Source organism: Microcebus murinus, chromosome 6, assembly GCF_040939455.1.
Source record: "Microcebus murinus isolate Inina chromosome 6, M.murinus_Inina_mat1.0, whole genome shotgun sequence".
Lineage (NCBI taxonomy): Eukaryota > Metazoa > Chordata > Mammalia > Primates > Cheirogaleidae > Microcebus > Microcebus murinus.
In genome coordinates, this window is record NC_134109.1 from 13,336,734 (window position 1) to 13,364,368 (window position 27,635).

General features: G+C 55.1%; 2 protein-coding genes across 5 annotated transcripts in view; one reads left to right on the forward strand and one right to left on the reverse strand.

The window, feature by feature from the left end:
- Window positions 1-1,363: 1,363 nt before the first annotated feature.
- GPR68 (G protein-coupled receptor 68) lies at window positions 1,364-13,370 on the forward strand. 2 transcript variants are annotated; one of them, XM_012773935.3, is made up of 3 exons: window positions 1,364-2,646; window positions 7,281-7,365; window positions 10,112-13,370. In XM_012773935.3, the coding sequence occupies exon 3, from the start codon at window positions 10,210-10,212 to the stop codon at window positions 11,320-11,322; it is 1,113 nt and encodes a 370-aa protein (XP_012629389.1). In that variant the 5' UTR covers window positions 1,364-2,646; window positions 7,281-7,365; window positions 10,112-10,209; the 3' UTR covers window positions 11,323-13,370. The 2 variants fall into 2 exon arrangements, with proteins under 2 accessions (XP_012629389.1, XP_012629391.1); XM_012773937.3 differs by lacking the exon at window positions 7,281-7,365.
- A 1,711-nt stretch (window positions 13,371-15,081) lies between these two features.
- The window catches only part of DGLUCY (D-glutamate cyclase), a 76,098-nt gene continuing 63,544 nt past the window's right edge, over window positions 15,082-27,635 (reverse strand). For all 3 annotated transcript variants that reach the window (XM_076003774.1, XM_012773944.3, XM_076003773.1), the window contains 2 exons: window positions 25,408-25,559; window positions 15,082-19,450 (listed from right to left, as the gene is read on the reverse strand). In XM_076003774.1, coding sequence (XP_075859889.1) covers window positions 19,301-19,450; window positions 25,408-25,559 — 302 coding nt within the window. In that variant the 3' untranslated portion in view covers window positions 15,082-19,300. The remainder of the gene's footprint in view (window positions 19,451-25,407; window positions 25,560-27,635) is intronic.

Below are 27,635 nucleotides of genomic sequence, written 5' to 3' on the forward strand. Positions count from 1 at the left end.
TGCTTCACAGCTGCCACCACTGGGGAGAGGGAGGTGGAGGGAGGAGGGGCGGGAAATGCAGGCAGGCGTGGCCCAGTTTTGCCAGTGTGTCTTTCCAGGACAGGACGAGCGCGGGGGCTGGGGGCGCCCCACGGGGCTCAGGCACTCTCGTCCTCTGGTGGTGGCCGCTCCCAAGATTCTGCCACTTTGGGCTGAAGGGCAGAAGCCGGGATGGGAGGAGGGGGCCAGGGGCTGTTCCTGAGGCTATGTTTCTGTTATAAAACTACCTTTCCTTAGTTGTAGGTTTACTTGGAGAAGTTTCCGAGGTGGGTGGAGGTTATGGGGCCTCTGCTTGCTGTCACTACCACTTCTAGTCCTCCCTTCCTCTTTGGGCTAAAGACAAAATCCCAGCACCGGGGTAAAACACAGCATGGGCTCTTTTCCCCCTTCCCGGGTGGGCACTTCACAGAGCGCGGGGGCTTAGCCAACGTGAGTAAAACCCAAGGAAGCTTACTCTGCATCCCAAGGGTCCAGCAGGGAAGGAGAGGGGCCCTATTCCAGGTGAGGAGTGGGGCATGCTGCCGGCAGAGGGGCTGGGCAGCCTGGGGCAGCTGGCTGGTCCCACAAGGTGCTGGGGGGAGGGAGGGACACAGTGTCATCAGTGGTTCCTGCAGGTGTAGACCGTGGTGGTATAGACGGCCTGCTTGTGCTGGGCTGGGCCATCCCGGAGAGAGGGCCAGAGGTGCTCTCTCTGGTGGGGTGTGGCCTGGGGGATAGCCAGGCAGTCATCATTAAGTTGACCCTGTTCTCACCCTCCAGTCCTTCCATATGACATCAGGGAAAGCCAGCCACACTCTACACCTTAGAAATAGCATCTGCGACCAAATGCAAACTATTGCACCATAGCAAGTGCAGCCTTTTGCCTGTAACCTAAGGCCTACAAGAAGCAACTGACATAGGAGACAGTTTTTAAAAGGCCTGTTTATGTGGTAGCATTTGCTTGGAGGGTTCGGACCCCAGAGAAGTGGACTTTTCTTGGACCCTACCAACATAGTTCCCAGGCAGGGGACTCTATGGAGAAGACGGGCCCCGCAGGTCACCCAGTGGAGCAGGGAGAACTCGCAGCCCCAGCGAGCCCCACGCGTGGTGTCTGTTGGCTTCCTGGCTCCGGCACCATGTTCTATCTTGGAGGAGACTACAAGGAGGGAGGGAGGGAGGGAGGGAGGGAGGTAGTCAAGCCAAAATCGCATGGCAGCTGAAGTTGGCAGCGGGTTTCAGTCACGGCTCTGTCACCATTTAGCTGGCAGGCCCTGGTCAAGAGCCTTCGCTCCTCTGGGCCTGCATTTGGGGAGTCTAGGCTGGGAAACCTCCAGGGGTCCTTTCTGCCTCCTGTGCTGGGAGTGTACGAGGGGGGGAGTTCAGTAGGTGCTGCTGAGAGCCGGAAAACCGGTGAGGCCAGACCGTGTGCTTGGTCCCTGCTCTGGGCCATGCGGTTTGAAACACTGACGCCGTGTGCTTGGTCCCTGCTCTGGGCCATGCGGTTTGAAACACTGACGCTTACCTTCTTCCTGCCCACGGGCTCCACCCCACTGCCCTGGCTCTGCTGGCCTGCAGGGCAGGGTCCCACCTGCCTTCACCACGTGGTGGTTTCCCACGCTTGCTGCACTTTGGAATCGGCCTGGGAGCTTTGAAAAACATTGATGCTGGCACCTCACCTCCAGAAAGCAGGATTTAATCAGCCTGGGGCAGGGCCTGGCATTGGTGGTGTTGATACACTCCCCGGGTATTTTCTCATGCACGTGGCCAGGACTGAGACCCACTGACACAGATGTTGGCAGCTTCCATCTGTCCTTGCCTGCTTTCCTGTTGTTCTTGCTGGTGTCCACACTGCAGCTGTGACCACAGTGTAATCTAGTTACTGGGCAGAGGCCCGAGGGGCTCAGGTGAGCACCCCCTGGGCAGGGGTTCAACATTTGCCTCTCCTGTTACCCTGCAGGTGCACAAAGGTGGTTGGACTGAGAGCATCAGCACACCCTCTCCTCCCGCATCCCCCCAGTCCCGGGGGGCCTCTGCCCCTCATTCCCGGCTCTACCATCTCCACCCCCTCCCCCGCAGGGCTGCCCACAGACTGGGGGTGTGGGAAGCAGGGAGGATGCGTGGAGGGAGCAGCTCCCCCGCCGCCTCTGGCTGGCGAGCGGTTCCTCGGCAACCGCCCAGCCTGACACCAGATTGGAGTTCACATGATTCTGCCTCAGCACAGGAATGGGCAGCTTCCAGCTGGGGATTTTCTAGATGGAGCTGGGAGGCTGGGTCTGCGGGAGATCGCTGGAGGAGAGCTGGGCGCCCGGCTGCAGGAAGCCGGCTGCTTGAGGTTTGCGGGCAGAGCCCAGCTGGGGCGGGCAGAGTCACGGAGGACTGTGCCAGACTCCCCCCTGGGAGCACTCCCTGCAGCCCGATTCCCGGAGCTGCCTGCACCTGGCTGCAGAGACCAGGCGGCCTTGCTGGGGCTCGGGAGAGCAGCGCAGGTGGGGCTCCCTCCAGCTATTTCCAAACTGCTGGTTATTTATGACCCATTAGTGGGTCAGAAAATCAATTTAGTAGTTCGCGACCTGCATTTAAAAAAATGAAGTAGAACAGAAAATATCGGGGCGCATGGCAAGTACTAGGGTAAGTATTGCTTTCGGGAAGTTTGTTTCTTTATACGGATGCGTGCGTGTGCTTGTCTTTGTGTGCTTGTCTTTGTGTGCAGGGTTGCAATGTAAAGCGTGTTCCTTGCTATGGCCCAAAAAGCTCAAAGGCAGAACGTTGGTGCCTGGACGTCTGGGTTCTAGATTCTGATACCACCCTGTCCCAAACTTACTGTGGGAGCTTGAGCAACTGGCTTAGCCTCTCTGGGCTTTGGGCTCTGTGAAATGGCTTAGCAATGCCAGCCCCACCTGACGCGCAGGGGCTGCATGAGCCCAGGTGGGACTGAACTTTGAAACAGTTGCAGGGGTGTAGGAGATGAGATTCTGTTGTCTGCGCTGTCTTGCTGGAGTGAGGCTGTTATTTGGGGGGAAGACAGGGACTAAGGAAAAATGCAGTCCGATTTCTACCCCTGCTCAGAGGGAAATAAAAAAGTACTTTCGAGAAGTGAAATAGCCCGGGCTAAAGCGGGGAGAGGTCTGGCCAGCTAGAGGGAAGGGAAGCTGGGCCCACAGGACACTCCCCGGCTCTGTGGGCTTGGGGCTCCCAGGAGCAGCCCCGGCGCCGTGAGTAACTGTCTGTGTGCGTGCCGTGGTGTGCGCCACACGGAAGAGCAGGGTGACGAATTAGATTATTGTTTATGTGCCGGCTGAAATCTAGCACCGAGGCACCTCCGCCTTCTGGCTTAGAACGTGCAAGAGACTCCTAGCTTACGTCAAAGAGGCCTTTCCTTCCTGCAGGGGCGGAATGTCTCTTGATTGTCAAAGTCCTAGGAGGCCTCCACACTGATTAGTATTTGTCTAAAGATTTGCTTTTAGGTATTGAGTCACTCTGTGTGTAGTTTTTCTCAGTTTCTTAATTCCTAATTAAGAATTTCTTAATTCTTTTCTCTAACCCCCTGCACCCTGAGAAGTCACGGACTGGGTGCATTGGGGTGAGTTTTCTTCAATGGGTGTTAAAGACGTGGCCTGGGAGAGCCTCCTCCAGGTGCAGGGGACTAGCCCAGGGCCAAGCCTGGTGACCCTTGCAGTGGCATCTGTGAGGAGTGGAGCTTGGCCGAGCTCGGGGACTGAGGGTGGTTGCTCAGGGACGACCGTGATAAACAGAGTGTGGCATGGAGGAAAGTGTGGCCCCGTCTACATGCCAGCTGTGGAGTCCTGAGCATGTTGGTTCATCTCTCTGAGCCTCAGTTTTTCCATCTGTGAAATGGGGGCTGAGGAGAGTGGTGCTTAGAGAGTGAGCATACAGAAACTGCCTGGCACATGGAGGGCTTTTGACAGATGCCGCTTGATTCTTCCACCCATGCTCATTTTTCCATGTGCAGAACACTTTTGCATCCACTGTGTTCTTTGATTTTTGAGGAGCAAGTTTCCTGTGGAGACCAGGTACGGAAGGGACACTCCTGTCAAGGCGCAGTTTCCACCTGGGGTGCCTGTCCTTAGGGAGTGGCAGAGGGCAGGGCTGGCCACAGTAAGGCTTGGACCAGCAGGACCAGCTGAGCAGAGAGGAGGCCACGGTGATCCTTCTTCTTCACTTCCTGTTTCTATTAGTGACAGCCCCATCATCCCAGCACCCAGTCCCAAAACCTCCCACCCATCTTCCTACCTAGCCACTCACCCACTCACCTGCTCACCTGCCCACCCCCATTCATCCTTCTGTCCACCCTTCACTCGCCCACCTACCTCTCACCCATCCACCCACCCACCCCACTCTACCCCTCTATCCATCTGTCTAACAAATACGTTTGGAGAGCCTTTAAGGGGCAGGCACCAAGGAACATCTCAGATTTGTCCTTAGCTGTTCCTCACCTCCCTCCTGTCAGTTTCTACAGGGTCTTGCGTCTCCTCCCTGGCCACGCCCACCTCGTACCTGGATCCAGTCGTGCCAGGCTACTGGCCGCTCCCCAAAGACGCCCGCTCTCTCGCTCCTGCACCTGGCCAGCCGCACACAGTCTCCTCAGGCAGAAACCCCCCCTCTGCCGGGCAGCACCCAGTCCTGATCTTGGCGTCACCGTCTCTGCTCAGGAAGGCCTTTCCTGACTGTGTTAGGCCCCCTCCTGTGAACTCTCGTAGAATCCTGCGATCTCCCTATGAACCGGTTTCACTTACCTTCTCCCCTCCCCCGTGAGACTAAAAGCCACTGGACACTAAGGGCCAGTGCCTAGTGCCCCCCACGTGGTGGACACTCCACTCAGTATTTGTTGCACGAATGACTCCTTGGGTGGATGGACGGACAGACGGGCGGGAAGATGGCTGGGTGACGGGAGGGCCAGGGAGGCATTTGCCGCAGGTGTGACTTGTGAGACTCGTGTTTAGAAGGTGGCTCGGAGGGCGGCCAGGTGGGGACAGGAAGCCCGGTGGGAGGCTGTCATGCTGACCCTGGGGAGAAAGTCATCACCAGGCCCGTCTAGAGCATGGCGAGAGGCTGAAGAGGAGGTGGACGTGGGAAATACTCAGCAGCTGAAAATCGTAGATCTTGGTAATTAACGACAGCTGGGGACGAAGCCAAGGGAGGGGCCAGGAGGCCCGCCACCCCTGTGAGTGGTCGGGCAGGCGGCCACACCTTCCGAGAGTAGAAGAGCAAAGAAAATGACCACCCGGCGTGGGCCTCACTGAGCATGCCCCGTGAGGTGGGGGCAGGGTCGTATGTCAGCCTGCAGCCTGGGGGACATCCGGGAGTCATCGGAGTGTAGGAGATGCCATCCCACTGCGAGTGCACACGCAGTAAAAGCAGCACCCAACTTTCCATTCGCGTGGGAGAGAGACCCTTTCTTTATTTTTTTTTAGACAGAGTCTTGCTCTGTCGCCCCAGCTAGAGTGCCGTGGCGTCAGCCCAGCTCACAGCAACCTCAAACTCCTGAGCTCAAATGATCCTCCTGCCTCAGCCTCCCGAGTAGCTGGGACTACAGGCACATGCCACCATGCCCGGCTAATTTTTCTGTTTTTTGTAGAGATGGAGTCTTGCTCTTGCTCAGGCTGTTCTGGAACTCCTGAGCTCAAGTGATCCTCCCGCCTTGGCTTTCCAGAGTGCTAGGATTACAGGCGTGAGCCTCAGCCACTGTCTCTTGAGAGCCAGAATCAGTCTGAAGCTCACCCAAAGGCTGTGTTCTGGTTCTGCCCACAAGTGTCTGCTGGGTCTGAAGTTCCCCTTGCAGCCACCTCTGCCCCTGCCTTGGAAGTTTGTGCAGGACGCGTGCTAGGGAGCTGAACCCTGGATCTTCTAGACCCCCCTAGCACCTCGCAGCTCAGAGCCTGGCCCAGGGGCCAGCAGCTTGTTTGAATGTAAATTCTCAAGCCCCGCCTCAGGTCCGATGAGGTCTGGAGGTGGGGTCAGCAATCCGTCTCAAATCCTCCGGGGCATTCTGATGTACCCACGTTCTAGAATACCAAAACCCTCTTTTTGCTGCAAAATGGATGTATGCGGTGCTTTAAACGTGGTGAATATTTCTTCTTTGCTCTGCAAGCGTGAATATTTCCGACCTCGTTTGCCAGAATTCGGTTACTGCCGGCCTAGGGAAGAGGAAGCTCCAAACCGCGGCCTCCCCACCCCCACCCCCCAACTCGTACACCCACCACCGGTAAGCAGCAGACTTCAGGCCCGGTGACCCGGTGACTCGCCATGAAAGTCCGAGACCTGATGGGTTGCGTTTTCACGGTGGCTTCATTTACCCTGTTTTGGTGGGGCCTGGGGCTTTTGTGCGAGTGGATTTTATGTGGATTGCAGAAAAACTGAAGTAAATTCAGAAACGGGAACTGTCCTGGGGAGGGGACAGTTGGGGACCTCCTCATGTGTAAGCTGGTGAAGCATTTGGCCCCACCTGTGTGCGCCTGGCATTCAGGGACGGGAGAGCCGGCAAGAGGAGGGCGAGTGGCCGAAGTCTGGCGCGCTGGGCTGTGCGTGGAGTTTGGAGTCACGGGCCTCAGCTGTGTCCACTCCCCTTCCTCTCGCCGTCAACAAACAGACAAAACTGAGAGCTCCCTGTGCAGTGCACTGCTGGAAATGTGAGATGGCGCAGCCACCATGGAAAACGGCATGGTGGTTCCTCAAAAAATTAAAAATAGAATTACCATATGATCTAGCAATTCCAATTCTGGGTTTTACCCAAAAGAATTGAAAGTGGGAACTTGAACAGATCTTTGCACTTCCATGTTCACTGCAGCGTTATTCACAATAACCAAAAGGCGGAAACAACCCAAATGTCCCCTGACTAAGGGATACATACACTGTAGCGTGTGCATGTAATAGAATATTATTCAGCCTTAAAAAGGCAAGAAATTCTGACACATGCTACAACGTGGAGGAATCTTGAAGGCAATATACTAAATGAAATAAGCCAGGCACAAAAGGGCACATGCTGTACGATTCCATTCATATCAAGTACCTAGAGTGGTCAGATTCATAAAGACGGAAAGTGCAATAGAATGGTGGTTGCTAGGAAGTGGGGAGTTATTATTTAACCGGTACAGAGTTTTAATTTTGCAAGATGAAAGGAGTTCTGGAGATGGATGGTGGTGATGGTTGCAGCAGTGTGAATGTACTTAATGCCACTGAACTGTTCACTTACAGATGGTTAAAAAGGTAAATTTTATGTTGCTTATATTTTACCACTATAAAAGCAGTAAGAAGCATCCCTGAGATTCTAGGCCAGCGCCCTGGAGAGGACAGGGGAGGTGCGACCTCCTGGGACGCTACGACTGGGAGGTGAGTCTCAGGCGGGGACTGCAGGTGGCAGGGAGCTGGGGTGTGCAGCAGGAGACCTGGTTTCTAATGCTGCGCGTCCCTCCTTAACCTGGCTTTGGGCAAGTCATTTCCCCTTTGCAACCTCAATGTCCTCACCTTGAAAAATGAGAAGGGCCATTCCCTCTTCATTCACAAAAGCATGAACTGAGGGCCTGTCGTGTTTCAGGCCTTGTTCAAGCTGCTGGGGAGACAGCGCGAGCAGGTGGACAAGGCCTGTGCCCCGGTGGGATTTACGCTATAGTGGAGACAGACCCCCACTGTCCGAGAGCAGACAAAGAAACAAACAGGACAAATATCAGATGGCGATAGGAGCTGTGCAGCACGGTCACATAAGACGATGGGATGGGGACCAGGGAGGGGGCTGCCTTAGGCGGGGTGGGCAGGGAAGGCCTCCCGAGGAGGCGGCACGTCAGCTGAGATCTGGCAGAGAAAGAAGCGATGCTGTGTTGGGGTGGGGCGGAGGGCAGAGAGAAGAACTTCAGAAAGAGGCGGCAGCTGACGCAGAGGCCTAAGGCAGGACCGAGGTTGGGTGACTGAGGCAGGGAGAGCTGGCCAGCATGGCCGCTCGTGGTGGCGGCAGGCAGGGCAGGGCAGGGCAGGGGAGCTGGAGCCAGATCACCTTGGGCCGCGCAGGCGGGACCAGGAGTTTGGATTTTACTCTAGGTGTGATAAGGAAGAGAAGGGCCTGGCTGGCACTGTAGAAAGTTGGCTTTCTCTGCCCTGTGATGAGGGCCCTGTCGGAGAGCTGGGGGTGGGGACGGGTGGGGGACAGAGCTGAGATAGAGAGGAGAGCTGGGGGTGGGGACGGGTGGGGGACAGAGCTGAGGCAGAGAGGAGAGCTGGGGGTGGGGACGGGTGGGGGACAGAGCTGAGGCAGAGAGGAGAGCTGGGGGTGGAGAACCCGGGGCAGAGCTTGGTGTGCGGGTGTCCCTGCGGGGGGTGCTTGGGAGGGAGCTACAGGAAGCTGGAGTCCAGGTGAGAGGAGTGTGGCTTTGCACCGCACCCATCTCTTGCCCATTTCAGAGACACTCAGGAAAGCTACGGTCCCTTTTCCCAGGACAAGTGCACAGACACATATATTTACAAGATTGAGTGTGTGATTTCAGAGAAATTCCTCAAATTTATCCACCATGAACCCCAGGACCGGAACTGCTGGGCGGATGTCTCCAAGCCCCTTCCCAGCCCGCTGTGCCTGCTTACCTGGCTCTGGCGGCACCGGGAAGGCTGTGGGGGGAGGGGCCGTGGCTAGTGGTCTAATGAGGCCTCCGTGAAGGACTCTGAGAGGTTTCCCTTCTGGGTCCCTGAGTCCCAGCTAGACTCTGGTCCAGAGAGTGCACAGGGCAGGGCGGCTCTGCCGAGACTAACAAACGGCCCCGTTTGGACCCACTTGCTCAGAATTTGCAACCACACCAGGCCGTGCACTCCCAACAGGGGTGAAAATTTGTTCTTGGCTGGGGTGAGGCGAGAGACTTTTTAGATATTACAGTGATTTGTCACCCTCCAAAGGACCACAGTACAGAGATCTGTGATAGATCAAGCAGTAGATCTGTGATATTAAAATTTCATCAGGGTTGGGGAGGGAGTGGTTAGGGGGAAAAAATGTCTAAAAAGGCTCCAAAAGGGTTGAAAAATACTGATTTCGATACAGGGAGGTTTTTCATCTGAGAGAGAGGAGTTAAATGCATACAGCAGCTCAGGCTTTTCAGTTTTGATATACTAATTTGTAAACTAGATTTATGATAAATCATTTCATTCTCTCTTGTGTAACTTGTGTGTGTATCCGGCATCTTCTTTGTTAAGTTCTCAGCAGTAGGAATGTCTCTCGATAATTTGGGCAGGGTCACCGCCTTGTACCCCCTCCCCCATGCACTTTCACGCCCGTCAGTCCCCGTGGCCCCGATACTGACCTCTGAGGGCAGGGCTGTTTTTATTTCCATTTTATAAGTGAAGAAACTGAGGCTCAGACAAGGTAGGGGACTCACACAGACTCACCTGGGCCCTGGTCCACAGCCTCCCCCGCTCCGTGCAGGAGAGGAGAGGTGGGGCTCGCTGAGGGGCACCCGGAGCCCGGCGGTGCCTGCGGGAAGCTGGGCTGTGTTTCTGGCCGGAGCGCAGGAGGGTGTGGGCGAGGTTGGGCCTCCTCTCGAGCTGCCTGGAGAGGCCGTGGCCTCAGGGTTAAGGGACTAATTCATCCATTCCAGTGGAATGAATGTGGGTGACACTTAATGCTGGGGACAAGGGCAGTTGGTCACTGTCACTGTCGCTTGTGGAATCAATCTTTGCCCCGGCCTTCCTTGGGGAGCCGGGCTCAGGATGGGCTCAGGACGGGTTCATGCTCCTGAGAACCCCTGGCCTTACCTGCAGTACCGAGGGACCAGGAAAATAAGTAAGGGACAGAGTGAATAAGGACAGCCAGGGAAGGGGGACGGGGAGACGCAAGTCACGTTCCAGGTCCTGCTATAGTGACCGGTCAGATATTCTAGTTGAGCTGGAGTTGGTTGGCTGCCACCTCTCCTTCTAAATTACATGAGTAAGGATTTGCCTGGCACATGGTGGGTGCTATGTGGGTGGCACACTGTGGGTGCTATGTGGGTGGCACACTGTGGGTGCTATGTGGGTGGCACACTGTGGGTGCTATGTGGGTGGCACACGGTGGGTGCCATGTGGGTGGCGCTGCTGTTCTAAGGCTCCTGCCTTTGGCTTTCAGGGCCCCTCCCCCGCCAGTAATGCGCAGCCCTTGGTAGCGCTCGAAGCACCTTCCACAGACGGGATGGCGGCGGAGGGACCGGCCCAGCCCCGCAGCCCATGAGAGCAGAGGCCCCTTTAGGCCCAAAGATGGGGAACAGCACTGCAGACAACTCCTCGCTGAGCTGCACCATCGACCACACCATCCACCAGACGCTGGCCCCGGTGGTCTACGTCACCGTGCTGGTGGTGGGCTTCCCGGCCAACTGCCTGTCCCTCTACTTTGGCTACCTGCAGATCAAGGCCCGCAACGAGCTGGGCGTGTACCTGTGCAACCTGACGGTGGCCGACCTCTTCTACATCTGCTCGCTCCCCTTCTGGCTGCAGTACGTGCTGCAGCACGACAACTGGTCGCACGGGGACCTGTCCTGCCAGGTGTGCGGCATCCTCCTCTACGAGAACATCTACATCAGCGTGGGCTTCCTCTGCTGCATCTCCATCGACCGCTACCTGGCCGTGGCTCACCCCTTCCGCTTCCACCAGTTCCGGACCCTGAAGGCGGCCGTGGGGGTCAGCGCCGTCATCTGGACCAAGGAGCTGCTGACCAGCGTCTACTTCCTCATGCACAAGGAGGTCATCGAGGACGGGAACCGGCACCGCGTCTGCTTCGAGCACTACCCCATAGAGCCATGGCAGCGTGGCATGAACTACTACCGCTTCCTGGTGGGCTTCCTCTTCCCCATCTGCCTGCTGCTGGCCTCCTACCAGGGCATCCTGAGGGCCGTGCGCCGCAGCCACGGCACCCAGAAGAGCCGCAAGGACCAGATCCAGCGGCTCGTGCTCAGCACCGTGGTCATCTTCCTGGCCTGCTTCCTGCCCTACCACGTGCTGCTGCTGGTGCGCAGCCTCTGGGAGGCCAGCTGCGACTTCGCCAAGGGCGTCTTCAACGCCTACCACTTCTCGCTGCTGCTCACCAGCTTCAACTGCGTGGCCGACCCCGTGCTGTACTGCTTCGTCAGCGAGACCACGCACAGGGACCTGGCGCGCCTCCGAGGGGCCTGCCTGGCCTTCCTCACCTGCTCCAGGACCGGCCGGCCACGGGAGGCCTACCCGCTGGGCACGCCCGAGGCCTCGGGGAAGAGCGGGGCCCAGGGCGAGGAGCCCGAGCTGTTAACTAAGCTCCACGCCAGCTCGCCTGCGGGCGGGGGGTCCCCCATGGGGGGCTCAGCCTAGCCTGGGTCCCCCACGCTGGGGCCAGGGAGGCCTGAGCCTGCAGCCGCTGGTCCGGGGCCCTGAGCTTGCTGGCCAGCTGCCCCCCGCTTTGCCAAGCGCAGGTGCCTCTTTTCGCGGGAGGGAACGATGGCCCTGGTCTGTGGAGGGGAGTAAACCCTACGGGCTCACCCGTGTCCTCTTGCCGGCTGGATGTGGCCAGGCTGGGGCTCCTGGGGGAGGAAGAGTGAGCTGTGGCTTCCAGGAGGTTTTCAAAGAGCAGCTGGTGAGGGGCTGTGGAGTGGAGGGTCATGGGGTGGAGGATCGGGAGGTGAGGTGGGCAGCTGGGTGTCCACCTGCCAGGGCCTTCCAGGGCCATCATCATCACAGATGATACCTGTCCAAGTGCACCAACCACCGTTACATGATGATATGACACATGAAGCTGTACTGTCATCATGAACCCTGGAGCCCAGCCCCACGCAGGGTGGGAAGGGGGGATTGGTTGGGGAGAAGGGAGGTGGGGGGTGTCTGGGTCGCTGGGAGTGGGAGTGAGGACAGTGAGGGTGTGACAGGCAGAGGAGGTCTCTAGCTCCAGCCATTTCACGGTTTCACAGGAGGCTGAGCAGATCCCCAGCCTGAAGGCTGATGGAAAACAATCCCCAGGGCTCCCTGGGGAGATGTCTGTGGTCCTTAAAAAGTCTGCACAGAAGCTCAAGTGTCAGGACAGGGGCCTGAAGCCAGCGTGTCTTTGAGCAAGTGGCCGACACAGACTCCTCCTAATCAGATTTCTGTTTCCCCGAAGGGCCAGATCTGGAAGCCTGGGGTGGGCGGGGGTGGCAGAGTGTGTGTGTTCATGGTTAAAATGCCACAGTCTCCATGACAGCTGTGTGCCAAGACCCTGGGGCTAGGACCCTGTGACCGCAGTACCCCACCCCCTCCGCCTTGTCCCCTTCCACACCCACGGTGGCGTGTCTAGCAGTCTCGGAGAGGAGCACGTGTTCTCCCCGAGTGCTCGGCTACAACAGAGCAAATATGACAGGCGCACGCTCTGGCAGCTCTCTGCCAAAGGCCCGGGGTAAAGTCTGCTCTGGTTTAAATAGCTCCGTGACAAGGAGAAGAGGTGGCCTCTGTTCTCTGTCTCTGCTCCGCTGCCGATGTCCCACCTGACCCACCAGGAGAGTGACATTGGGTGTTTGCGCCATGCGTAGCCCAGAGTCCTGACCGCCATCTTTTGTTCTGTCCTGAAAGGCTGGCCCCCAAGGCTTTGTTCTGCCCTGGGGCTCATCTCTCCCGCAACGTTGTGCCTGACCACGTTGAGGTGTCCCTCCCACTCCCCGACACGTGCACACACGCGTGCGCGCGCACACACACGGATTTCTCCTGTTCAGTTTTGCACAAAGCTTCGTGCCCCTGAGTGCCATCCCTTCGAAGGTCTCTGGAGAGTGGCAGGGAGTAGAAGTTGGCATGTTGGAACATTTCTGGAATCTGCCAGAGGGGGCTAGGAAGAACCCCTTTCTCAATCTCCCTCCCCTTCTTCTTCCCAATCTCCAAGAGGTTGATCCTTTACCCGGTGTCTCTTAACCCGTCCATCAGGGGTGCCCAGAGGCAGGCAGCCCAGACTGGATGTGCCCCAGGGAGGCATGGTCACTGTGGTCCCAGGGCTACACTTGACTTTGACTGGGCAGCCTCTGCCCAGATCCTTGTGGAGGGCCTCCCGTGCCCTGGGGAGGTTCTCTTCCCCTTCCTGGAGGAGAAAGTGACTAGATTTGAAGGTGGCAGAAATGGCCACACAGCCAGGAAGAGCCCACTCAGCCCCAGCCCAGGATCTTACTGGGTCAGTGGCATTGGTTGAACCCTCCATGCCACCTCATTGTACCGCATCCCCTCTGTTCTGACTGTAGACACCGGCGTTTCCACGGCATGGACTGGGATGAGCTGAGGCCAGCGCCATTTACTATCAAGAACTGTGTTTTTGTATTGTCCTCTCTTTTATGTCAAGTCTGTGTGTGCCGACTGTGCCATGGGTTTATGTAGCAAACTTCAGTCTGCAAATAAAGCAAAGTAACCAGCCGCAGCGGGAGTGCTCCACAGTCTTCCAACACCGGGGGGTCTAGAGGGCCCTCGAGACACCCGGAGGAGTAAGGAAGGTCCAGGGATGGACCTTCTCAGAGAAAACCCGAGCAGAGCAATCGGGGGATTTGCACTGGATCACTCAGCAGTGGCCAAGGAGGACGGAGTCCCCCAGTGAAGGAGGGTCTTCTGCTCAACTCCTCCTGAGATTCAGGAAGTGTCTGTACGGTGTTTCGGGTCCACTCTGGGACTTCACTTGGCCACCTCCCTTTTGAGGACAGAGCCCAGTCCTGTGGTTTGGAGACTGTCACTCCCTCTGTCCTCGGCCACAGGACCCCTGGTACCTGCTGGGTGCTTGTTCCCCACAATAAAGGAGGGCTCAGTCAGACCTTCCCCTCCTAACTAAACTAGAAGATTCCCAAAGCAGAAGGGCCTGCTGCACTCGTCCCTTGGGGGCTGTCCTTGGTGGGTGGGTTTTGTTTTGAGAGGCCCACATGTGTTGGCCGGTCTCTTCAGGCTGGAGCATCTTCTCCACCGTGGCAGACTCCCTGTTTACTGCTAGGGATTAACTCATCATATTCAAATGTAAATTTGGTGCTGGTCACTTAATCTCTCTTTAGCTCAGGCTCCTGGAGGCCTGGAGTGTTCCGGAAGAGTAGATCCTTCTTCCAAACACACTAAGTAAGGACATTATTGCGGATTAAGACTCTTCTCTCCAGAGAGGATGAGTGGAAGAAAAAGTCCATCTGGTTTGGACTGAAGGTGGCAGAAGCCATTAAAATTCCTTTCTTCTTCACCAGTGTTGCTTAGTAAGAGGAGGGCTTATCTTCCTGTTTACACATACTGGTTTTGGGGTTGGCCAGATAAGAGTGGGAGAAAATTTCAACATGAAATACATCCCCATCTGCTCTTTTCCCCTGGCTAGTACCACCAAAAGAGAGCCACACTCTGACCTCCGAGCCCAGTGCTTTTCTGAAAAACCTGCTTCTTGCAGCGGGTGACCCTGCAGCCTCCATTCTTGAAATTCAACTGGCAAGACAGGGGTCTTTGATGGTGCTGTGATTTGATTGTCCCCTCCAAAACTCATGTCGAAATTTAATTGCCATTGTAACACTATTGAGAGATGGAACCTTTAAGAGGCGATTAAGTCATGAGGTCTCTGCCTTCATGAGTAGATTAATGGTATGGAAGAGGGTCCGTCATTGTGAGAGCTCAGCCCCTTCTTCTCTGTCTTATAAGCTTGCTTGCCTTTCTGCTTCCTGCCACAGGATGACACTTGCCAGAAGCTGGTGCCATGCTCTTGGACTTCCCAGTCTCCAGAACTGTGAGCTAAATAAGCTTCTGCTCTTTATATATTACCCAGTCCATAGCATTCTGTTATAAGAGCAGAAAAGGGACTAAGTCCTGGAGTCACAATGGTGGAAATGATGAAATCGTAATCCCATTTGCTTTAATTCAGCAACTATCAGAAGAACATCCTTAGGTTAGACATTAGATATCAGGGCTTGGGTGTACCAGACAGGTCATACTATCCAGCTCCCTCTCCATGTAGATATTTATCTACATCCCTCAAAAACAATAGTACAGTCTTTCTACAAACACCACCAATGACAGCTAACTCAATACCCAAGATAAGTCATTTCAGGGCTGGGCAGAAAATATTAACCCCCAGGGAGACAAAGTGGAACCACTTTACCCACAGGAGCCACATGGCCTTGAGGAACTGGTATTTGAAGATAACTTTCATATCCTATTTCTCAACATTGAACCTTCCAAGCTCATACTAGGCAAGGCTAGAGTATGCCGAAACAACAAATAAACCCCCCAAATCACAAGTGCCTTAAAAGTTTACCCATTGTTCACGCAAAGTCCATGAGAGGCTGCTTTCTTGAAACCATTTTCCCAAGCAGTGGAAGTGATTCAGGATCCTTCCATCTAGAGGATCTTTCATCTTGGGGTCTTCCCTTTTCATCCGCACAGGGAAGGGAGGCAGTACAAAGAGAATCTCACAGGGGGGTTTTGCCAAGTCTGGAAGTGGTTGATATCCCTGCTACTCACGCTCCATTGGCCAGATCCCAGGTGCATGGCCCCAACCTAGCTGCAAGGGAGGCCTGGAAAGGTAGTTTTTGTATGTGTGCAGGAAGAGGAGGCAGAGTTGGTGAGCATCTGGCCAGCCTGTGACAGACAGCTCTTTGAGCCACCCCCACAAACCAGGTTTTAAGCTCTTACCTTCCTGTTCCTTCATATGAATAAAATCCACTTCTTCAAATGTGATGCCCAGATCTGAAGTGAGACTAAGTCCGTCTGACCTGCTCCGAACAGAAGGGGAACATTTTCCTCTCTGCTTCTTTGCTTCTGGCAAAGCGCATCAATCACATCGCTCACATATGTGGAGTTTGTGTGAGTTGCTGGCGAGCCACATCCTCTCCAACCCACCTAGAGAGCAGTGGTTTGTTGGCCTGAGAGTGAGAATTCCCTGTGGAGCCAGTGGAAGCCATGTGTGGTGGGCAGAGTGCAGCAGGCTGGGTGAAGCTGGGCTAGTGCTTGCAGGGCCCATTCAATGAGAGGCAAATAGCGATCCCAGAGGAATGCCTTTCCCAGCTGGGTGTGTGGCAGCACTTGGCCGGAGGACCTCCGGGGGGGCTATGGAGCCCTGTTCCCCTTAGCTGGCTCACTTGCCTTTGAGTCCTGCTTCTTGCAGGGTCTCTATGGCCTCTGCCACCTCCCTGTGCCCAAGGTCCCCAGCTTGCCTTGGTTATCCACAGAGCAGCCTGTATGCTACTAACCGGGATCGCCTCCCCACAGTGTTCCTGGCCATGCCCAGGGGCGCGCCTGTGCCGCACAGATCCATTCTGCTCAGCACCAGGCCTGTCTCTCACCCTGGCCCACGCCACCACTCCCTGTAGGTCACCTCATGTCCCCATGTAACCAGACTCTCCAGGCTGCAGCCATGCCCTCCATGCCGCCCTAGACATGGGTATAGACCTTTCCCCAAAGCACAGGCAAGGCTAGGACAAAAGGGCACAGCTGAGCAAAACTTTACTAAGCATCTGAGCTGGAGTTGTACTGCAGAATGGATGAACATCAAAACTGCATCCTGGGAATCACAGCTCCAGGATGTCCTTGGGCTGGACCCTGCTGAGGGGCCTTCTCCTGACCCTCCTTTGCACCGTGGTCCCTGCTACAGGGCCACAGGCTTGCCTCTCCCTACAGGGGGCCTTTGGATGCTCCACCAAGTCTAGGACCCCTATTCTCAGCCTCCTCTGGGCTCAGCCGGGTTGTAAACCTCCTTCCCAAACAACTCAGTCATCTCCCCGTACATTCCCGCCCACGGTGAAGATAACCTACTACACGGTTATGCCTCAGACTTCTCCATGCCGGAGTGGAATCATGCTGTTACTCTTGAAAAACCAAAGGCCCATTAGTGTCTTCCCCCAAAATATGAGTCAGAAGAATGCTGGCAGCTTTGCCACCATGAGTTTTTTCTCTCTTCTCACCACAAAGATCTCAAAAATGTTCGTGTACACCGTAATCAGAGGCCTCCGCTGCACGGAACTCTGCAGTCACAAATGAGGGACAAAAACGGCAATTGTAGGAGACCCGGCCGGCGAGGCTCAGAGCTGAGGTGGCTTCCCTGGGCCCTGAGAAGCCGCAGATGGAGGATCGAGTTCTCCGGACCACGAGTGCCAGCACACCCGCACAAGCTCGGCCCCTGCAGACCAAACTCGTTTCTACACCACGTGTTCCGTTCTTCACGACTGTCGCCCCGCATAGAGGCAAACTAGACATGTTTAAGGAAATGAAGGGAAACAGGCAGGCCGACAAGCACTTGGCGCCCTAGCTGGGGAGACACACCGTCCCTGCCTGGGTGAGTCACTCAGCAGTGTGCCAGCACAAGACATTGTACGGGGACAATGGGCAGTGACTCGGTTTCTAATTTTGCCGGGCAGTGTACAGAGGAAGGTTGCACAGGAGATAAGGGCAGGCTGGCTGGGGTCACTGGGGAGGGCTCTGTGACCCACCCTTGGCGTGGCTGCCTCCTGCGCAGGGGGCCAAGTGTCCAGCCCGAGTGCGGGGGGAGCAGAGGGAGGAGGTAGAAGAAGTGTCAGTGGGGGGGGAGGGGAAGCGATGGCAACGAATTTAAGGTTTTTCAGGGGATCTTTTGCCTTAGTAAACAAAATGCTGCCTGAAAAAGAAAACACTTCAAAGGTATAAATATTTTGGTGGTGGTAGTGAGCAAACCTCCCATAAAACCCCCAAACTTCATAAATATACATTCCACATTTGTTCTTTTTAGCATTTCTTTTCTTTTCTTTTTTTTTTTTTTTTGAGACAGAGTCTCGCTTTGTTGCCCAGGCTAGAGTGAGTGCCGTGGCGTCAGCCTAGCTCACAGCGACCTCAAACTCCTGGGCTCAAGCGATCCTCCTGCCTCAGCCTCCCGAGTAGCTGGGACTACAGGCATGTGCCACCGCCCGGCCTTTTTTTTTTTTTTTTTTGGAGACAGAGTCTGACTCTGTTGCTCAGGCTAGAGTGCCGCTGTGGTGTCATCCCAGCTCACAGCAACCTCAAACTCCTGGGGGGCTCCAGCGATCCTCCTGCCTCAGCCTCCTGAGTAGCTGGGACTACAGGCATGTGCCACCATGCCCGGCTAATTTTTTTTCTATATATTTTTAGTTGGCCAATTTTTAGTAGAGATGCGGTCTCGCTCTTGCTCAGGCTGGTTTTGAACTCCTCACCTTGAGCCATCCTCCCGCCTCGGCCTCCCAGAGTGCTAGGAGCCACCACGCCTGGCCCATTTTACCATTTCTTAATTACAGTGGTCCCCCTCACCTGCAGGGGATATCTTCCAAGACCCCCAGCAGGTGCCTGAAACCTTGGACAGTGTCAGACCTGCTTGCTGTCAGTTGGAACATGTTTCTGTCCGTGTCTTTCCCCACAAAAGATGCCTTTCCCATCTTTGCAAACACATTGTGGCCATAACTCTTGCAATTTGAGGGCAACGGCAAAACTGGCATGAAAGTGTTTTCCTTCTTCATGATTTCACAGAAGATCCATTCTCACCATAGGTCTTAGCAACCTTGGCATAGGATTTTTTCTCTCTCCTCAAGTCAATAACTTTCCCCTGAAGGAAGCGCTTTCCGTCTTGTCTCGGGCGCACCTGAACTGCCTGCGTCACTGCTCTTGCACTTTGAGGCCGCCGTTAAGTCCAGTAAGAGTGAGTTGGACATACGCACTGCGACACCAGGACAATCCATCTGACCACTTGGGCAGCTGCTAAGTGACTCATGGGCGGGGAGCTCGGACGGCGTGGGCGCCCTGGACAAAGGGATGATTCATGTCCCAGGCAGGACCAAGCAGTACGGGGCGAGATTTCGTCACAATGCTCAGAACAGCAGGCAATTTAAAACTTAGGAGTTGTTTACTTCTGTAATTTTCCATTTAATATTTTCAGACTGCAGCTGACCGTGGGTAACTGAAACTGTGGATAACCGGGGGTGGGGGGTGGGCGGGTGGCTGCCGTAGTCTGGGGGTTCTTCAAGGCCTTGGTAACGCTGAGTCCTGTGCTCTGCCTGGCAGTTAACTGCTCACTGGTGTCCCACGAGCGACTGTTGAGAGATCCTCAGAGCAGACCACGTGCGTGGCCTGAAGCCGCCAGGGCGAAGGAGGATTGAATCAACGCCTCTAGCACCTGGGGAACAGGAGCAAAACAGCCCCAGAGAAATGTCCTTGGTCCACATCATCTGCGCCGTCCCCTCCCAGGAAGGGGCACGCGGTTTTCCAGGCCACTGGGGAGTTCACTGCTCACCCACGGCCAGTGTTTGTTCGCAAGACTCCTGCGGGAAGAAGCAGGGGGCCCTCAGGGGACTCCCCGCTAGACGCAGGCTTGGCCACGGGGGTGGGGGGACTCCGCATGCGTGAACACGGACGGTCACCCGCGCAGTGTGGTGACGTCCACCAGCTTCTGGATCATCTCCGCGTGGGTGCCGTGGAAGGGCAGCCCGTCCACCTCCATGCCCACGACGCCCGAGACTCCGCTCCGGACCTTGTGCCGCACCAGGATGCGCAGCATTTTTTCCTCCTGGAAAAAAAAAAAACAAACACGGGGCAGAAGTAGAAGTAGTGGAGGGGGTGGAAAAGGAAGAAATACATTCGTTTATAAGTGGAGAAGGAGCATTTGCTTTGACATGCTCACCTTTTAAAAAGTAAAGTTTTGTTTAAAAATACCAATACCACTGGAAGACTCACGGTAAATAATGGCTCACTGATGCCCAAACCCGCTCCCCAGAAGCAACCTCCTGAGCGGTTCGGGCTGTCTCTTCTGGCAGTTACCTTCGTGTCACTAAATAACATGCTTTTACAGAAACCTGCACTTTCTTGACAAACACCTGAGACGCACTCCTCCTGGGGGCGCAGCGTGGGCCACTTCTCCCGCCCAGCCCCGCCAGGGCCTCTGACGGTGCCAGACCACCCCTCCTCCTGAGACCTCACCGTTAGCCCAGCAGGAGGGGGGGGGGCACGTGCCAAATCCTGCTGCTGTCACCTCCTGGACACTAGCCAGCCTGGATGTGGGAGCATCTGCAGGGAGCAGAGCCGCGGGGAAGCGCAGCCCATCCCGACGCTGCTGCCCAGGGCCGAGCAGGCAGGGCGGTTTGGGATCAGGTGGGTCTGATGTGAGTCTTTCCTGGCAGGTGTTTTAACTTCTCTGTGCCTCAACGACCTCATCTGTAAAATGGGGAGGTTAATGATAATAATAACTAATAATAATAATGCCTCCTTTAGAGGGTTAAGAGGATTAAATGAGATAATGCAAGTAATGCACTTAGCATGGTCCTTGGCACACGGCTGCTCAAAGGATGAGGCTGATTTATTGACAGGGCTGGGTCTCCTGGCCTTTAGCCCAGAGCTTTCTTCCTTGGGTGCAGTTGGCTGGTTTAAAAAAAAGGGTTTGATCCTCCTTCTTCCCTCTCCCTCCAAAAGTAAGGTCCCAGAGAACCACTTGTCTAAGCCACTACCCTGCCTGGGTGGCTCAGGTTCCCCGGAGGAAGGTGAGTCTTAGGTGAAGGCATAAGGCAAGTCAAATGCACCTTCCCCCTCCCCCTCCTCCTCCTCTTCTTCTTCCTCCTCTTAACCTTCCACAAAGACAGGAGATGAGAGGAAGGGACCAAAGGAATCTAGAACAGGAAATCAGGGCAGGTAGGGGTGGGACTCTCACCTTCCTGCACAGGCATTTGCTCATTCAGGGATACAGTGGCGAACATGACAAGGTCCCTGCCCCAGGGGCTTCACGGTCCGTATGGCTGGTCAGGCAGTCACCGTACATGGGGTCCCAGCGCAGAGCAGGGACTCCCAGCCCAGGTTATTGGGATGGCGCAAGGAAGATTTTTCCGGAGGAGGGGTGTTATGGACTGAATGTTTGTGTCCCCTCAAAATTCACATATTAAAGCCCTAACCCTCAACTGATGGCATTTGAAATTGGGGTCTTTGGGAGGGAATTATGCTGAGATGAGGTCATGAGGGTGAGGCACTCATGATGGGATTAGGAGAGGAAGGGGGACCCGAGCTCTCTCTGCCCTGTGAGGACATGGCAAGGAGGCGGCCATCCGCAAGCCAGGAGGAGAGCCCCCACCAGGGAATCAAAGCTGCCTTGGACCTCCCACCTCTAGATCTGTGAGAATTAAACCTCTGTTGTTCCAGCTACCCTGTAAACAGTATTTTGTTATAGCAGCCTGGGCTATGGCAAGGGGCAACTAGATTCAAAGGTGATGAAAGAGTAGGAATGAGCCACACGAAGGCCCTTGAGGGGCATCACTGAAAACTTTTCACAATAATGGGGAAAGTGTTGGCAAATGTCAGCTGGGAACTGTCTCCCCACACCTGCCTGAGAATCTGCATTTCTGTTCTGCCCTGCGGGCCAAGGCGGATGTTCTCCAGTTGGGGGAGGCCCAACAGCTTTCCACTTCCCACGTTGGCTTTGTCCAACAGCCTCTTCCCAGGGGATTCCCACCCAGAATGGCATTTCCCGCCCTTTGTTTGGGTTTTATTCTCCCACTTCTCTTCCCCGCTGGTCATATCCTCTCTTTATGGGGCAATGCTCTGCAACCATGGGGCCACTTCCAGCCCTCACGCTGGTTTCCCTCACCAGGGAGGGCCTCGGGGTCCTCAGGGTGCACGTGATCCGTCAACAGGTTAGGAGCCTGCTGGCACCCAGCTGGGAAGAGCCACAGGGGCCAACAGCAGCCCCCCTGCAAATTGCCAGGAATGGCGGAAGGACCCCACCATCTGCAAAGAGGCTGGGTGGAGGTGGTGGTGGGGAGGACGGTGATGGGGAGCAGCTGGAAGCAGAGGGCCAGGAGGTGGCTGCACCAGTCCGGGCTGAGACAGTGGGGTGGGACAGGAGCGAGGGCCCAGGTGACGCAAAGCGGACAGGGCTTGGGACCTCATTGTGGTGGGTGAAAAAGAGACCCCGGGATGATGTCGGGGCTTAGCGGCTGAGTTGGGGGCTTTAGTCTCTGGCACAGGCCAGGCAGTGACAGGGCTGCTGCTGCTCATGGGTGAGATGGCCTGGTACCAGCACGGCCCCACCTTGGCAGAGGCAGGGGAGAAGCGGCAGGCCAGTGTGGGCTGGGCAGCAGCTGGGGAGACAGCTCAGTTGGCCTCCTAGGCCACACACAGGAAAGACAGACAGTCCCATGTGACAGCACATGGTGTCTGGAGGCCCCAGCTCTGTCACCCCAAGCTCGCTGGGTAAACTCTGCCTCCGGCCTTCACCCTCCATCTGCCCTGAGCACCTGAGCTCTCCTTAGCACGGGCCACCTGCTGCTACCACCAAGCCTGGCTCACGGCCACCCTGACACTCACCCCAGCCTGACCAAGGAGGAGAAAGGACTTTTTCATGGTAACAAGAATGATGATGAAGATGATGATGATGGCTAGCATTTACTGAACACTTACCACATGCCAGATTTACTACCCTTACTACATGCTAAGTGCTTTACACAAGGGGACTTACTTAATCTGCATAGCAACCCAAAAGGTGGGTCTATTATCACCTCCACCAAGGCAGCTGAGGTTGGGAGACTTGGTGGGTGGGGCTGGGACTTGAACCAGGCAGCCAAGCCCCAGCCTGTGCTCTTCCTAACCAACCCACCCCACTAACCCAAGGCAGGATGGACACTTCTGAAAAAGACTTGGTCACAGGAAAAGAGGAGATGTCCACAATGCACAGAAGTACAGAGAAGAAAGCGATCCTGACCCAGACCAGCAAGAGGCAGAGCTGGCGTGGCCGGCTCCTGTCTGTGCCCTGCGGGGCTGAGGGGAAGTCTCTCGCCCAGACTCTGTGAGTGGGCTCCTCCAGGTCTCGTCCTTGGTGGCCTTCAGTCCCTCCCGGGGCTCCCCTCCCTGCCCAGAGCTCTGTCACCCTGCCACACTGCAGTGCCTTGGCCCCCTGTCCAAGCTGAAGAAGACTGGGCTCCCCAGCCCCTTGGCCCCCCAGCCCTCCTATACCTGACCTTGCAGGTACCACCCTGCAAGTGACCGGATGACTTGCAGAACTCTAGTGGGACGATTCTAGTCATTCTGCTGCACACTGCATAGCTTCATGTCTCTGTCCCTCTGCTTATGAGGGTCCTGCTGCTGGGACAGCCCTTCCCACCCTTCCTTACCCGCCGTCCACATCCTACTCGCCCCCTAAGACCCAGCTCAGCGCTGCCTCCTCCAGGCAGCCTTCCCTGAGCTCTCTGCTGTTCTCTGTGCCCCCACAGCAGCTTGCTGGGCGCACTTTCATCCTGGCTCCTGAAATTACTTGTCATGTGTCCTCTCCTTGTCTCCCGGTGGACCCTGAGTTCCCTACCCTGGGCCACGTCTGACTCATTGTCTCCCAGAGCAAGCCTGGGCCCGGCCCACGGGGAGGGCCCCACAAACATGTGTTTGTACTTTTGCTTTAAAAACACCCCCTTTTATTTTCTTTATAAGGGCTGTGCATTATTAATATATTTATGAAGGACTGGGTCGAAATGTAAAAGGAGAATTTTCCGTCTCCGGAGGGTGCGTGTCGGGCTGCGTGAATTTGTTTGTCTGAGCTCATTCTTTTGTGTCCGTGTGAATCAGGAATCATGTGTGGGGCAGCCACTGCATGTTTTTTTCCAGTGCAGATCCAGGAAGTACAAAGCCCTCTGGGCCCCTCTAGGGCTGACTGTTTCCCTCCCAAAATGTCACTCCCTGCCTGAGCTCCTCCCTCCCCTTGGCACCCTGGCGAGACCAGGAAGTGGAAAACTTGTCGGCTATGTTGGGAAAAGCCCCGAGTATGGAGTCAGAGAAACCCGGACTGGGCGCTCAGCTCTGCCTCTTGGGGGTGGTCTCTGGCAAGCCCCCACGCCCCACAGCACCGGCTCCGTCATCTGTAAAATGGGCACAGCACCACTAATCTGGGAGGTGCTGGAGAGAAGCAGAGGCCGGGGCAGGAAAGGGAAAGAGACAGAGAAACAGACAGGGAGAGACCAGCAGAAGGAGAAAGGGAACAGAAGAGAAGGACAGAAAAGAGGCAGCGAGGGACTCCGGCCGCGGTGGCTGCACGGCTCCAGGGTGTGGCTGGAGGACCTGGAACCACCGCCCACCCGTCTCAGGCTCTCTCCGTGCTCAGGAGCCTAGGGAGGTGGCCTTCCCTTCTCCCCACCACCCTAGACACCAGCCCTCCAATCCTGAGCCCTGCTGTCTGCTCACAGGGGAAGTCACATCGGAGCCAGGATTTAGATGTGAAGTCGGAGCTTTGGCTTCATTTTCCCATGGTCCAAATTACCCTGGAAAATTCCCTGTTAGAGACAGATGCATCCTCTGTGTCCCCGAGACAGATGCGATCTCTGTCCCGCAGGTCTGGCCCACTGGGCGGGGCAGGTCCCCAGCCCTCAGTGAGCACCTGATGAGGCACCGGGCTAGTCCGGAATCAGTGTTGGGGGCAGGGCCTGCTGCATGAGGGCTGTGGAAACCGAGGCCGGGGCACTGGGGCTGGCCCCACGCGCATCTGTGAGTGTGCCTAAGTTAGACGGGCGTGCTGGACACCCTGCCTCTGCACCTGGCGACGCGTGTGCCTAGAACCGCACACAAGGCTTCCGGGAGCCGCGTCTGCACAGTCGGAGCAGCTCGGACAAAGGCCGGCGGCCCGGCCCCCATGCCTTCGTTCAAGGGCCTCGAGTGGCTCCCTGTCGCCTCTCAAGTTTCCAACAGAATCCTCAGCAAGAAAGTCATGGTCTTCCCGGACCCGGCTAACGCGATCTGCCTCTTCCCAGGGATGTTTAATGGCCCCAGACTACTTGGAGAATCTGATGAAACCACAGACTCTTGCCCAGAAAAATGCACGAACGGGAAGAATTTTGCAAACTGCTTCAGGAGGACTGTGGACCCTCCTTGTGAATTCGGGGCTCACGGCCCTCCTCTGCTTCTATCACACCGCTGCCTCCTGCACTTTCCCGGAGAGCCGCCTCCCCCGACCAGCACTGAGCTTGTCCTGTCTCCCCGACTCTGTTCCCGCCATCCCTCCCGCCGGGATTGCTCTCCCCCACCCGGCTTATTCCTCCAGCCTCCGGCCTGCAGAGTCCTCTTCCCACCCTGCCTGGCCCCCGTGGCACCTTCCTGAGGGTGGCTAATTGTCTCGCCCCCGAGGTTTCAGTGCCTTCACCGGGCGGTAAACTGCCTGGAGCGGGGCGACAGGGCTCCTGCCACCATGAGGTGCCCAGCCTGGGTCAGGCGTTCAGTTCGTCCAACAGCAATGCTGACGGCCCCCATTCTACAGATGGAGAAAACGAGGCTCAGAGAGGTTAAGCAACTTGCCTGAAGTCAAACTACAAGGAAAATGGTCCCTCGTCTCAGGCCCTCCACATGATTCAGGGTCACTGTAGGTCAAAGGTCACCCACTCCAACTAGGAGAACTTGGCTTCAAGGCGGGCTCTGCCTCTGGCTTTTGAAGGGCAGCATGGTGCTGGCCTGATGGCTCATGCAGGGGAAACGTTGCTTCCGTGTGAGTGGCCTGCTGGGGCATGTTACCTTAGTGACCGATGGGAGGGCCCGAGTCCAGCTCTGATCCTCAGGTGCTCTGGAGGGTCCAACTGCCTTCCTCAGGTAGCGTCCGTGGACCTCACATGAGTTCAGGACGTAGAGAGCACAGGCCAGGGCATAGCCTCCCCAGTTGGAGACACCTGACAACACAAAGATTCCGTCTTAGGACAGGGACGGCCACGCGTCCATCAGCCTGTCTGCAGGCCCCAGAACGATCTCCAGGAAGGGTCCTAGACCAGTGGCACCAGTATCACCCAGGAGCTTGCTAGAGCCCAGACCTGCTGAATCCACAACTCAGCAGGAGAGGACCGGAGGGCGAGGCTGAGCGTTAACCAACTCTGGGTGCGTCTGCTGTGAGCTGGAGGCTGAGAACCATGGCTCTAGGCTTTCGTTACACACTGCTAGTTACCACCAGGGAAGGAGGTTCAGACAGCCACCGAGAAACCCCTTCCAGACTCTCCACATTGAGAAGTCTTTTTCTTGGCTAAAGACCTGCCTCCCTCACTCTGCATGGAAGCCTGTCCCCAGAGGGCTGCGCTGTGTCACCTTTTCATGTGCTTGAAGGTCGCTCCTAAGTCCGCCTCAGGCTTCCCTCCTCTTCTACCAGCCTGGCCCACAGGGCTTCACCCCGGTTCTGGAGCCCCCTGAAACCTGCTTGAGTTCTCCATTCAGGTGAAGAAGAATTGATGAAGGGCCTTCTGGGCTCTAGCACTACTTTTTCTATTTTTAGTAGAGACGGGGTCTGACTCTTGCTCAGGCTGGTCTTGAACTCCTGACCTCAAGCGATCCTCCCACCTCAGCCTCCTGAGTAGCTGGGATTACAGGTGCGTGCAACCATGCCTGGCTAATTTTTAAAATTTTTTGTAGAGATGGAGTCTCACTGTGTTTCTCAGGCTGAGAGGGGTCAATATTCTGACTGGTTTAAGAAAGATTCACAGAAAAGGGGTCATTTAATAGGGGCCTGTAGGCTGGGTAGGATTTTGCCAGAGAAGGGGTAGAGGAGTGGGGAAAATTCTGATAAAAAAAAAAACCAACAAAGACATATAGCTTGAAAATACAAAGCACATATTAAAATATGGTGAGTGAAGACCATATGATAATAATATTAATACCATATTTCATTGATTTTAAGATGTATTTTTGTTACATTTACATCTCTGATATCGAGATATGTCTTACAATTAATAGTATCTTACAGTTATAATTGGCTGTGTTTTCCTTACTTAGTGGTATATAAATTAATGGTAATTTTTATCATCAACAGCATCTGATATTCCATGGGTAGAGTACCACCTTTCATTGAATACTTACAATGTGTGGTGTTAATGTAAATGCTTTACATGGACTAGCTCCTGACATCCTTATAACAAGCCTGTGAGGTGTTAAGTATTATTATTATCTCCATTTGAAAACTGGGAGACAGACACAGAGGGGTTAAGTAACTTGCCTGAGGTCACACAGCTAGTAAGTGGTAGACCTGAGACGTCTACCACAAGGCTGCTGCCTATAGAGCTCGTACTCTTAAAAAAAAAAATTAATACAGCTTGGTGCAGTGGTGCACACCTGTAATCCCAGCTACTTGGGAGGCTGAGGCAGAAGGATCACTTGAGCCCAGGAGTTCAAGACCAGCCTGAGCAACATAGCAAGACCTTGGCTCTCTAAAAACATTTTTTTAATTGTGGCAAAAAACACAACAGAATTTACCATCTTAACCATTTTTAAGTGTACAGTTCCGTAGTGCTAAGTGCACTCACATTGTGGTACAGCTCCAGTGCCTACATTCAACCTCCATGCAAATGTGCAATGTGTGGAAAATAAAATCATGTGTGGAAGTAATAGTAAGGAACAGCATGTTAAAATGCATGTTTACTGAGTAGAAATGATATAAAATCGGTATGTATTGAGGATGAAGCTGACATGCAAAACTAAAAATGCCCACGGTATTAAGCGGGGATGATGGTATTTCTGCCCCTGTCCATCACCCTTCACTACCTGCCTTTTAATAATGTCTATAGTATTGCTGCTATATCATCTTTTCAATTAAAAAAGTAGACACTCAGAGATGTTTGAGTGGGCCTTATAGCTACCATTAATCTTATAGTCATGATATGGCTCTTATACTACATATATGTGTTCAATGCAATAAATTTCCTTCTAAGCTCTGCTTTCATGACATCCCACAAATTTTTCTAAGTTGTATTTTCATTTCGTTTAAA